The 11,840-nt window shown below is 54.3% G+C and overlaps 2 protein-coding genes across 2 annotated transcripts; one reads left to right on the plus strand and one right to left on the minus strand.

The window, feature by feature from the left end:
- Positions 1-1,106: 1,106 nt before the first annotated feature.
- MRPL12 (mitochondrial ribosomal protein L12) lies at positions 1,107-8,181 on the minus strand. Its single transcript, XM_048817425.2, has 5 exons — positions 8,008-8,181; positions 7,536-7,722; positions 6,949-7,029; positions 6,304-6,438; positions 1,107-1,468 (listed from the first exon to the last, which is right to left on the minus strand). Exons 1-5 carry the CDS (start codon positions 8,079-8,081, stop codon positions 1,352-1,354), a joined length of 594 nt encoding a protein of 197 aa, XP_048673382.1. The 5' UTR covers positions 8,082-8,181; the 3' UTR covers positions 1,107-1,351.
- A 38-nt stretch (positions 8,182-8,219) lies between these two features.
- Positions 8,220-11,658, plus strand: LOC125621044 (methyltransferase-like 26 B). Its single transcript, XM_048817428.2, has 3 exons — positions 8,220-9,899; positions 10,170-10,229; positions 11,199-11,658. The coding sequence occupies exons 1-3, from the start codon at positions 9,591-9,593 to the stop codon at positions 11,268-11,270; spliced, it is 441 nt and encodes a 146-aa protein (XP_048673385.2). The 5' UTR covers positions 8,220-9,590; the 3' UTR covers positions 11,271-11,658.
- Positions 11,659-11,840: the final 182 nt, after the last annotated feature.

Below are 11,840 nucleotides of genomic sequence, written 5' to 3' on the forward strand. Positions count from 1 at the left end.
AGGCCATGGATTATTAACAGCTCAGAAAGGTAAGGCAAAGGGAGGGGCTGTGAATGAAGGTAACCACTGAAGTAGCCAGGATTAGTAAATGACACTGGAGCGGGAGGGTCATGGAAACAAGGTGCTGGCCTGGGTTCAGGGGGACTTTCCCACAGGCTCTGGTTCCCTGCTGCCTGAGCCAACCCCCATATTTATCTGCACCAAGCCAACTCCCCCACAAAGCTCATGCAGACTTTGTGCACTATTGCACAAGCACCCAGATGTACCAACTGGCATGAGGGCCCCTGTAGAGATCATGGGCTTGGGCCATGGCTACACTAGCACTTATGTCAGCAAAACTTTTGTCGCTCAGGCCTGTGAAAAAAACATGCCCCTGAGCAACATAAGTTTTGCTGGCATAAGCACTGGTGTGCACAGCGCTATGGCGGCAGGAGCCGCTCTCCCACCGCTCGTTGAGATGGTTTTATTATGTTGACAACAGAGCTCTCTCCCTTCCAGCTACACAAGCGCTCGTACAGCAGCAGAGCTGCATGGGTACAGCTCTGCCTCGGTAAGTGTAGACATGGACTTAGCTTGGGCTGGCAAATCCTCCCTCCAGGCGCACACCAGTCACCTGGATTGCCAGGTGCCCACCCTTCACAGCAGGCAGCTGAGCAGAACGGAGTCCAAGCCTCCATGCTGTTCAGACTCCTCCCATTAGGGAGGAGGATCCACCGCAACCGGAAGGTCACCCTGCAAAAAAAATACCCTTTCCCTTAGCTCCTGTGGGCCACATCCATTCACCTGTAAATTAGCCACAGCCTAGTTTGAGATTCTGAGTTGCAGTGAAAGGTCAAACCAGTGCATTAGCACAGGATCTGTCCCCCACCCCGCACAGCAGGAACCTGGGAAGATACCATTGGAAGGAGGGGGACAGGAGAAAGAGTAGATACATGGGGTGAAAATATCAATGACCACAGCCTAGTGACAGGCCTGTTCAGTGGCACAAAGCCACATGGGCTGGTGCATGGGTGCACTCCACCCCTAGGCAGCTCTGCTGGCTGGTGTGCAGTCTGGCAAGTGGTTTTGGGGAGGACTGATCTCTTACACATCACTGCTTCACAGACTTCCCCCCACACTTTTTTTTAATAGATTCAGAGTTCATTATGGTGTTGGTACAAATGTCAGGCTCCCCACTGAACACACCCAGCTGGTGCAGGGCCATCCTAACAGAGCAAAGCCCCACTGCAGAAAACAGGGCAGATCTCAGCCCCCTGGAAATGCACAGGAACCCCACGACAGTCAGTGGATAGGGCCCCACATGGGCACGGACAGGAGATACAAGCATCCCTCAGCCAGGGGCGTAGGCCATCTACTCCAGAACCACAGTCCCTCCTGCTGCCTCCAGCGCAGCTTTGATCTTCTCTGCTTCCTCTTTGGACACATGGGCCTTGATTTCCTGTGGAAGTGACTCTACCAGTTTCTTTGCCTGCCAGAGAGAGAGAGAGTCAAACTTGCTGTTTTCACTAACTAGGATTAATAATTTTAAAACCATAGGGGACCATTATTATCACCTATGTCCTATTGTGACGAAGTGGCACTGTTCTTAATGCTTCCTCTGAATAGTGTGGGGGTGCCTCAGTTTCCCCTAGGCAGTTCTTAAGTATCTAGGGGGTGGGGTAAGGGTGTATGATCATTGCAGAGCCCTAGAGGGCAGGGGTGTGCAGGGGTCTGCGGACACCCTGTTTCCTGGCCACTGATGGCCTGGGCCCTTCCCCCCTGCAAGGTGAGAGCTAAAGGGTTGGAGAACAAAGGAATCAGGTGCCCTCCTGGCCTGGGAAAGGAACAAAGCCCAGGGGAGGAGGGGCTGGAGGGAGTTTTCAGTTTGGGGCTGGCTGGGACATGGAGTGAAGTGCAGACGTGGTTGTCTGGCTCACTGCCCCCCAAAATGGACCCAGCTGAGGGGTCCCGTTCTCTGCACCTGCAAGCTCTGTGTTAGACCATGTTCCTGTCGTCTAATAAACCTTCTGTTTTACTGGCTGGCTGAGAGTCATGTCTGACTGCGAAGTTGGGGGGCAGGACCCTCTGGCTTCCCCAGGAGCCCCGCCTGAGCGGACTCGCTGTGGGAAGCGCATGGAGGGGCAGAGGAGCCTGAATGCTCCGAGGTCAGACCCAGGAAGGTGGAAGCTGTGTGTCCTGAAGACAGGCTGCTCACAGAAAGGCGACTGCCCCAGAGTCCTGACTGGCTTCGCAGTGAGCATTTCCACAGCATCGCCCAGGGACTCCGTGACACCTATATAACCCAGGCCAGAGAACCACCCCCAATAATTTCTGCATCAAGCCCATCACTTCTGTTTGAACCACAGCAACTCTTTCAGAAAGCCCTTCAGTCTTGATTAAGTATTTCAAGCAATAGCAAATCCCCCATGTCCCTAGGAAAGCTGTTCCAATGGTTAGTTATCCTCCCTGCTAAAAATATTCACCTTGTTTCTAGCCTGAGTTTGCCGACCTTCATTTTCCAGCCACTGGATGTTGTTCTGCCTTTTTCTGCTAGACAGGAGAGCTGTCTGCAACTAGAGATCTGTGCTGCTTATAGGTACTTGACTGCCATAGAGTCATTGGTCCACCCTCTCTTGGTGAAACTGAATACCCTGGGCCTCTTTAGTCTTTCACTCTAAGGCAGGATTTTCAGACCTCAAATCATACTTGTATCTCTTTTCCAAACATTTTCCAATTTGCCAACAATCTTTTTGAAGTGTGAACTCCCAGAAATAGACACAGTATCCCAGCAATGGGATTACTAAAGCTGTTTACAGAGGTAATGCCACCTCCTTGCTCCTGATGGATATTCTCCACTTTATACATCCAAGAGTTCATCCTCTACAGCAATGACTTGGGAGCTCACTTCCAACTGATTTTCTACCATGATTCTTAAGTTCTTTTCAAAGGACATGGTCCCCCATCTTATAATCATAACATGCACTTTGATCCTAGATGTGTGTCCCTGGATTAGGCTGTGTAAAAACGCATGTGATGACTATGAAGCTGAATTTTAATAATGTATTAATATTGTATGTTGGCCTGGTTAGTGGGGTTGTAGTTTCCTGTATGAATATACTGAGTTAGAGAGAAAAGGTAGGTGAGGTACTATCTTTTATTGGAACAATGTGTGTTGGTGGAAAGTACTAGTTTTGAGCTACACAGAGCTCTTCTTTAGGTCTGGGAAAGGAAGCAGAGTGGCTTGGTGTAAGTATTTCTACAGGCAGGAAAGAGGACATGGCCCAGGATAGTCACCTATTAACTGACACTTAAGAACTGTTAATGGACAATGCCAAAACAATTGGTTCAAATGAATCTTGCTTGATTTCCTGCTGAGCCTACAGAACAGGTGTGGCCAGAAGGGCCAAAGTCCAGGTTTACTAAGAGCACTCCCTCAGGACAGCAGGGGGAAAACACTGATACAAGATGGATACAGGAACTAGGAGGAGAGAGGTCAGAAGAAGCTCGGCTTAGGCTATGTCTACACTCAGACCTTACAGCAGCAGAGCTGTACCACCATAGCTGCGCTGCTGAAAGGTCTTCCCCGTAGCTGTTCCATGCCAGTGGGAGAGAGGTCTCGAACCAGCATAATCAAACCACCCCCAACCAGTGGCGGTAGCCATGCTGGGGAGAGAGCGTCTCCTGCCAACATAGCGGTGTCCACACTGGTACTTTTGTCGATGAAAAGTATGTCAGTCAGGGACAGGTTTCCCCCCACACACACACTCCTGACCGACAGAAGTGCAAGTCTAGACATAGCCAGATCCATCACCACTATGGGATGGCAGGACTTTAGGTAAGATACACATTTGTGTAGGCTAGCTGCTGTTTTAAAATCACTTTTTTCTAAGTTTTGCTCCTTCTGATTCTTTCCCAATCAAAACAGAAGTGTGTTATAGATTTCTACCTTTTCTACATCCCGATAGTTTTTAACCACCCTTGGCACATATTGGGCCTTGAACATGGCTACTAAAGATGGCATGCAGAACAGAAACCATCCCTGCTTCTAAGGGTGTGAGAAACCCAGAATGAGACAACAGTCTCCTCTGAGAGAACAAAGTGCCCTGCCACAGCCATGTGTATGCAGGGAAGCAGGCCAGGGCTGGAATTTCAGCTCACAGAGGCTGGTGAATGAGAGGGATACATCCCTGAGTAACTCAATTAACAAAACTCCTTAGAGAGAGATGCCATTGCTGGACTGAATCCAGCTGCAATGAAGCCCTAGCTAGTCCAGAGAGCCCTGCAGGGGATCTTAGGATAAATTGTGGCATTGCCTGCTTGGGAGAGTGCACCTGAGTACAATGTGTGGTGATGCCAATTTACTGCATCCACAGGCACTGGTACTGAAAGCACCTTGAAAATAACAAGGCTATTCAGGAAGTCCATAATGCTGTTGCACAAGAAGGCCAATGTCAAGTGGAGGAGGATAATGTGAACTTCCATTTTATTCTGTTTGTCAGTGTGGATGGACACCTTATGAATTGGATGGACGCATGCCATTCCCTGTAAATCATGGAGAAAGTTCAGATGACTTTCTAATGAAGAATTCTGCCAAGATCTGCAGACAGTTCACAGAATGTGAGAGAGGAGAAGTTCGCTTTTCTGCTGTGACTCTGTGCAAGTCTGCCTGAAAGGGGGTTCCAGAGAGGATGAATCTAGACTGTTCTCAGTGGTAGCAGATGACAGAACAAGGAGTAATGGTCTCAAGTTGCAGTGGGGGAGGTTTAGGTTGGATATTAGGAAAAACTCTCTCACTAGGAGGGTGGTGAAGCACTAGAATGGGTTACCTAGGGACGTGGTGGAATCTCCTTCCTTAGAAGTTTTTAAAGTCAGGCTTGACAAAGCCCTGGCTGGGATGATTTAGTTGGGGATTGGTCCTGCTTTGAGCAGGAGGTTGGACTAGATGACCTCCTGAGGTCCCTTCCAACCCTGATATTCTAGGAGACGCTGAAGAGGGAGTTGAAGGAAGGCAATCCAATAGCAGTAAATGGAGTCTCTAAATCTTTCATTGCTTCACTGCTTGCTAAATGCAGCTGGTTTGGCCAATTTAAACAGTTCTGCAGAACTATTCCCACCTCCAGTACACAAGCGACATCAGAAGAGTTCAAGATAAATAAGCTCTGACTCTCATATGAACTGTTCTGACAATTCTGTCTTTGGACTCTTAGGCCCTGATTTTCACGTGTTCAGTAAAAAATGCTTTACATGGCTTGTTTAACCTGTGCCTGTCAGTTAAGCTGTTGATTGTGATTTCCTGTACTTAACAGGATAAATAAACTCTTCTGCTGTTAAAGTGAGGGAGGGGAGGGGGAGTCTTCCTCCCATGGCCCCCCTTCTCTTGCAGATTTCATGTGGGGCTCAGCTCTCTCACATGGTTAGGTTAAAAAGAAAAGGAGTACTCGTGGCACCTTAGAGACTAACAAATTTATTTGCGCATAAGCTTTTGATGCATCCGATGCAGTGAGCTGTAGCTCACGAAAGCTTGTGCTCTAATAAATTTGTTAGTCTCTAAGGTGCCACAAGTCCTCCTTTTCTTTTTACGGATACAGACTTACACAGGTTTCAGAGGAACAGCCGTGTTAGTCTGTATTCGCAAAAAGAAAAGGAGTACTTGTGGCACCTCTGAAACCCATGGTTAGGTTAGGTTTTTGCTGCCACCATCTGGTGAGAATGTGCATTATTGCTTCTAGAAACCAACCACCCGGAAATCCTGGGAAGAAGGGACACTTGTTTTGAAGGAAGCAGTGGAGACAAGTGCAGACACTTGGGCTATATCTACACTACAGGCCGGATCCATGCTCTGAGATCGATTTAGCACGTCTAGTGAAGACCCTTCAAATCAACAGCAGATCGCTCTCCAGTCAACCCCTGTACTCTACCCTCCACCAGAAGAGTAAGGTAAGTCAAGTAGACCGGAGAGTTTCTCCCATTGACCTCCCACGGTAACTCGACCTACGGTATTTAGCTGGAGTTGCGTAGCGTAGGTCGACTTACTATGGTAGCGTAGACATAGCCTTCCTGTTGGAGGCCTCATGCTCAGTCCCCATGCACTTGGGACACAGCTGTGCACAGGAAAGGGAGCCCATGAACAAACTGTGGTTCAAGGATACTGAGGAATCCAAGCGGCTATTCTGAAGTACAGCCAATGTCTCAGTTTTAAAAAGCACTTTTGAACATAGTTTGGGCAGAGGGGAAGAGGCTCAGAGCTTCCAGCACAGCCCCAGGGAGGTGCTGCTCAAGCAGTGACCAAGATCATACAGGCAGAGGTAAGTGCCATCTCCTCACCTGGACAAGGTTAAGCCCCTGCATGCAGTTCTTCACTTCCTTGATCAGTTTTACTTTTTCCACAGCCTTCACCTCAGTCAGCTTGACAGTGAAATGAATTTTCTCCTGCTTCTTGGGGACCTCTTCTTCCGCTACCTGGAACCAACACAAGCCTAGTGAGGCCAAGTACAGCAGCATTCAGGACCCTTCCACCCTGCCACACACAGGACTTGACAAACAGCCCCTTCTGGTCAACTGGCAAACCTGCAGAGGGGCACAGCATTCAGAAAGAGAAAGATACTTCGAGACTGATAGGCAGCTATATAAACTTCTACCAACACTCCAGTTCCTTGTCTAGGATCACTATAGATATAAAGACCCCTAGGAGAACCAGGAGTAGGTTTGTTTAGCTCAGAACCAACCTTCAGAATCACAGGGCATTTTTGGACTCACTAGAACTAAATTTGCCAAAGTACAAGGTGAAACCAATGCCCATCTTCCTAGACAGCACTTCCCTTCCCCTGGCATTTGTCCAGGGGCACGGAGGAGGACCCTAGCAGAGCAACTGGGAGTTACCTGGGAATTGGTCCTGCTTCGAGCAGGGGGTTGGACTAGATGACCTTCTGGGGTCCCTTCCAACCCTGATATTCTATGATTCTATGATACCTGAGTGGCTGACTGCATTGCAGGTGGTGGCATCATTCCACCCATTGGCATCAGCCCCATGTCCTGGATCTTCAGTGTCTTCTGCAGAAGATGACAAAGTGTAATCAACAGCACTTCAAGCCTACCCTGTGTTCCCAGCAAGAAGAGGAACAACCACAGAACACCCCAGCCATAGACAAAGGACAGAGAAACCGCTCCATTCTGTGCCCTGACAATCAACCACCCCAGTATCCTGCCTTCCCTCCACGCCTTGGGAGCACGCATGCCCCAACTTAGTACAGCCCAGGCCATGTACCCTGCCCAACTATACAAAGTGGGGCACTTTCCAGAGGTGATGGGGGGGGGAGGGATCACATGTGCCCCCCCCCCAAATTTCTGCTAGGGTTTGCTAGCTGGGCCTCCTTCCTGTGCAAGGAGAGGCAGCAGCAAACGGCTGGGAGCTCGTGAAGGAGCTGGTGAGGGGAAGAGGGGAGACTTGGGCGGGGGGGCGAGGAGATATGACTCAAGCTGTTGAGGGGCAAACTTTTTCATACAGGGGGCAGAGCACAGGCTAGTCTGACCAGGCAGGCTGCCCAAGTCCTGCCCACCTTCAGTAACTCATTGAGGTCCGAGATCTCCAGTAGGGTCAGGCTAGCGATGTCCTGCACCAGCTGCTGGATCTTGGGGGAATATTCCTTCGGGGCGTTATCTAAGGGGGCGCTGGCCAGGGCTTCTGTCCTTGGGTGGCAGCTGGTCCTCAGCATCCTCACAGCACGGACTCCCGGCAGCTGCCGCCTGTCACCATGGAAAGAGAGGCCCCGTCAGGCTCGGACCGCGCCGTGGGGGGGGCACCGCCCGGGCAGGGAGCTCAGCCACGCACCGGGAGGGGCCCGGTCACCGCCCGCCCCGCCCCGCCCCGCCCCGCCGGACGCCGCAGACAGCGATCGGGGGAGCCCCGCGCAGACCAACCCCCCGCCCCGGGAACGGGGCCGTGCTGGGCTCGCGCCTCGCGAGCTTGGTAGCGGGACCCGCAGGCCGCGCGCGCGGGCCGGGGCTCCCGGGGGGGCGCGGCGGGGGTACCGCAGCAGCAGGCGGGCGGCGGCCCGGAGCCCCCTCAGGCAGGGCCCCCCGAGGGGGCGGGCGGCGGGCAGCATGGCGGCGCCGGCACCGAGCACGCTGGGTCCCGCAGCAGGAAGGAGACGCCCGGCCTCGGAGGCGGGCAGCAGCAGGCAGAGGACGCGGCGGCGCTCTGCCCCCCAGTCTCTGTGGTCGCCGGGGCGCTCTAGCCCTGCCCAGGCCATGTCGCTGGCAAAGGGTGACAGTCTAGCCTCCGCCTCCCACGTCTCTATGGCTCGGGCGGGTCCCCCTCCGGCGGGCGCGCAGTCCTCCGAGCAAGGACTGCACGCTACCCAGCATGCACCGCGTCCGCAACAAGGGCAACTTTATCGGCAGCGGCGGCGGAGGCGCAGACAGGGGCGGGGCCGGGACGCCTGGGTTCCCGGCCCGGCGTGGAGCCGCGAGGCCTGCCCGGGGCCGCTCCACGCTGCCGGCCCCCAGGCCCGGAGGGGCCGCTCGGGCCTTCCCGCGGGCGGGCGGGGCTCGCTGTTCCCGCTTCGCCCCGGCCGGCGCCCCGGCCCCAGGGCTGATCCTGGAGGCGCTGGCTGGCTGCGTGCGCGACCCGAGCCCAGCCTTGGGGCTGCAGCCGGGCTCCGGGGCCGCGCGTTCTGCCCAAGCCCGGCCTGATGTCACCCGGCAGCCTTGGAAGTCAGCCCGTCTGCCCGCGAGCGGCGCGCCTGGGCTCGGGCCTGCCAGGAGCCCTGGGCAGAGGCCGGGACCGCACCCCCCGGCTCGCGTGCCCCCCCGGCTGCTGACCGCTTCGCACTAGGCAGGATTTGGGGCGCTGAGGATTTGACTCCCATGGCGTGGGGCTGCCTACAGCTCCGATCACGGACACAGTGGGGAGTTTGTAAGGTGGAGCCCAAAGTGCCCTGACCTGCTGTGCCCACAGCGTTGCCAGCTCCCCCAGCCCACAGGAGGGCTAGGCCGCAGCTCTCAAGCACCACCGCTTCAGTGAGAACAGGGTTCTGTCAGTGTTCAGCGGGGACTGTGCTCACTTCGCCTTAGGAAACTGCACAAACCCTGCTAAGTCCTTCTAGGCTGTTCAGGTTTAGGCTAATCAGAACATATAACGCCGCATCGGGGCAGGGGGAGGGCGTCTAGGAACGTGCCATCTTCCAGTGACTCCAACCCCCATGGGCTTGTAACAGTTTTCATTGTCCCCAGCGCAGGACAAATTCCAAGGGCAAGGAGACACATCTGTAGAGCTGGGGGGCTTAGGCTGCATGGCCACCTCACTTGCAATTCTCCTGCAGCCCTATCCCTCCTCTTGCACTCCCTTGGAGGCAGCTGCCATGCCGGGTAATTCTTGGTCCAAGCATCAGTGCTTACAGCACAACAGGGAGAGAGAAGGTGTTTGCCCGTGGTCTGGGTAAGAGCAGCCACATATACCCGCTACAAGGCCTCACTTCCTGCCCCCTTCTGGCTTTTAGTGGAGGGGGAAGGATCTAGCTGAATGCACCTCTTCCCCACCTGGAACCAGCAAGACCGCCACTGCCTGCACTGTAGGGTGATGCTGGCAGCACTGTGGCCCTGGCAGTTGCTAAATGGATCCCAGGCTGGCACCTCAGGGCAGCTCCTGCAGCATCCCCCATTGTGAGAGCAGGAGGCGGCAGCCTCTGTCTGGGTGCAGTGCAGCACCACTAGGCAGACACCAGCAGCCTCTCCTGGTTTACCTGTCTGTCTTTTCCTCCAGCATCTCTAGCTACATCAGAGCCACCAAGGTGCCGAACGTGAAGAAGCCACTGGCCATTGATGTGTCTCAGCCCTGGGACCAGTGGGCAGGCTTGAGCCAAGGCTACTGCAATGTCATCATCATCATCAACCTGCTGCACTTCCTTGCCCAAGGCCTGGAGGTGTGCATGTGGACAAACTGAGCCCTGCAGGGAACAAGGGGGTGCTGCGGCAAGCAACCCCTTGTGGGAAAGACATCCTTCCTCCCGCTGGCAGAAGGAGCCTGTGGCCCTTTCAGGCCTGCACCCCCCACCGCCCCAAGGGATTATTGCTCTGGAGGAACAGTGCTGGCACCTTGTCTTGCTCCTACTGGGATATGGGGCAGGCCCCGGCCTCGGCTCACCCCCCACCCCCAGTGCCCAACTCGGTGACATCCTGCCTTTGTGTTGCAGGGACTATTCCAGGGTGTGGGGCAGCTGCTGAAGCCCGGGGGAGTTTGCCAGATCTATGGGGTAAGTATGCAGAATAGAATCCTAACCACCAACCTCTGTCCCCCCACCCCCAAGCAGCAGGAGGGTATTAGGTCTTTCCAGGAATCTGAAGCCCTTTGTGAACCACCAGAGAGATCTTGGGACCCCTGCACGATCTCCAGGAGCCTGTGTGTTCCCCTCCCCCCGCAGGACAGGCTGTGCAATCTGCTGAGCAGCACATGGGGATGCAAGTCCCCAGAGCTCTGCCCAGCTCCTCCAGCAACTGCTATTGTCCTAGTCGATGCTGTACTACATCTTCCCGCTCCTGTGGTCCTGCTTGCTGGGTCTAACACTGCCATGTCCAGACCCCATGGGAGAGGCTTGAAATCAAATAGAGCCTAGGGGTTAAACACCCACTAGCTGTTGCTGCCAGCTCCTCAGGGCACAGAAGGGAGGACTGGGGAAGGGCAAGGAATGAATCTGGCTGCACTTTGTGCTCGCAGCCCTTTGCCATCAATGGGATCATCAGCCCTGAGAGCAACATGAAGCTGGAGGAGGAGCTCCAGGAGAGGTGAGGTGTGCCCCAGGAGCTGAATTCTTCTCAGGGCCTCCAGCAATTCTGCATTGTGGTAGCTAGGTGATGGCCTGCCGTGTGAAAGCCCTGAAGGGGCCAAATCTGCATCCAGCCCACAGGTGATGGGCTCTAGGCTAGACATAACTTGTCCTGTTCCCAGGTGCAACTGTCTCTCCCATCTGGGAGAGCATAAGTCACCTGTGGCAGCTTCCCCAGGATGGGCTCCCCCTTACAGGCACAGGCCGTGCTCTGCAGGAGGCTCTTCCCCAGAGAGCATACTCCATTTGCATCCCAGGGCTGGCTGGAGCTCATCACACAGCAGCAGCTGGGGATGAGCCCAGCCCCACCCCTTGGAAAGTCTAGGGCAGCCATAGTCACTTGAGACTCACATGCTGCTCTGTGCCTCTCCAGCTTTCTGTTGGTTTTTTGACTGGCAGGAATCCAGCCTGAGGGCTATGGGATGTGGAGGAGCTGTGGCAGATGGCCACCCCCAATGCGCTGTGCCTTGAACGCATGGTCAGGTTCAAGGTGGTGTGGGAAACAGGCAGGTTTCAAGACTTGGGGCTAAGCTGCTGAACATTAGTTCCTATGAAAACGAGGGACTGGCAAACTTTCTCCAACCACAGGACTGCTTCAGCCCCCTTCCACACACATAGCTCTACTGCAGCTCATGCCTGGGGGCCTTGCTCGCTGCTCTCAAGCCCTTTAGAAGCCTGGTGGTTCTTCACCTTCATGCCCGTTTTCCTCATTGCCAGCTGGAAATGCCAGAATCCACAAATGCCTGATTTTTTGGAGGAGAGAGCTGGCGTAGGCCCAGCTAGGCTGCAGGATGTTTAGGCGTGGCTGCCTGAAGCTGATGGGATAGGGACACCCAAGAATAAACTGCTTTTAAATTAATCTGTCTCCTCCTGTGGGCTGAGGGTAGCTGCTCCCTGGGGCCTGCATTGAGGCCAGCAGCCTAGGGGTGGTGAGCACTGCATCCAAGCTCCTGCAGAGGGTCCTAGGCAGGGATCCTCCTTCCCTTCCGGGTGACCCTGTCCGCTCTTAAGAGTGTGTGGGGGAGGAGGAGTGGCCCTGCT

The sequence above is a fragment of the Caretta caretta genome, chromosome 14 (assembly GCF_965140235.1).
Source record: "Caretta caretta isolate rCarCar2 chromosome 14, rCarCar1.hap1, whole genome shotgun sequence".
In the NCBI taxonomy this organism is placed as follows: Eukaryota; Metazoa; Chordata; order Testudines; family Cheloniidae; genus Caretta; species Caretta caretta.

What these genes read in the sequence shown, in the direction of transcription:
- MRPL12 (XM_048817425.2), bottom strand. Translation starts at nt 8,081, where the DNA reads ATGCTGCCCGCCGCCCGCCCCCTCGGGGGGCCCTGCCTGAGGGGGCTC. An exon ending in GCCGCCCGCCTGCTGCTGCG is followed by an intron (nt 7,723 to 8,007) that starts GTACCCCCGCCG and finishes CCATGGTGACAG; the next exon opens with GCGGCAGCTGCCGGGAGTCC. An exon ending in AGGGGCTTAACCTTGTCCAG is followed by an intron (nt 1,469 to 6,303) that starts GTGAGGAGATGG and finishes TCTCTCTGGCAG; the next exon opens with GCAAAGAAACTGGTAGAGTC.
- LOC125621044 (XM_048817428.2), top strand. Translation starts at nt 9,591, where the DNA reads ATGGATCCCAGGCTGGCACCTCAGGGCAGCTCCTGCAGCATCCCCCAT. An exon ending in TCCTTGCCCAAGGCCTGGAG is followed by an intron (nt 9,900 to 10,169) that starts GTGTGCATGTGG and finishes TTTGTGTTGCAG; the next exon opens with GGACTATTCCAGGGTGTGGG. An exon ending in GAGTTTGCCAGATCTATGGG is followed by an intron (nt 10,230 to 11,198) that starts GTAAGTATGCAG and finishes TTTGACTGGCAG; the next exon opens with GAATCCAGCCTGAGGGCTAT.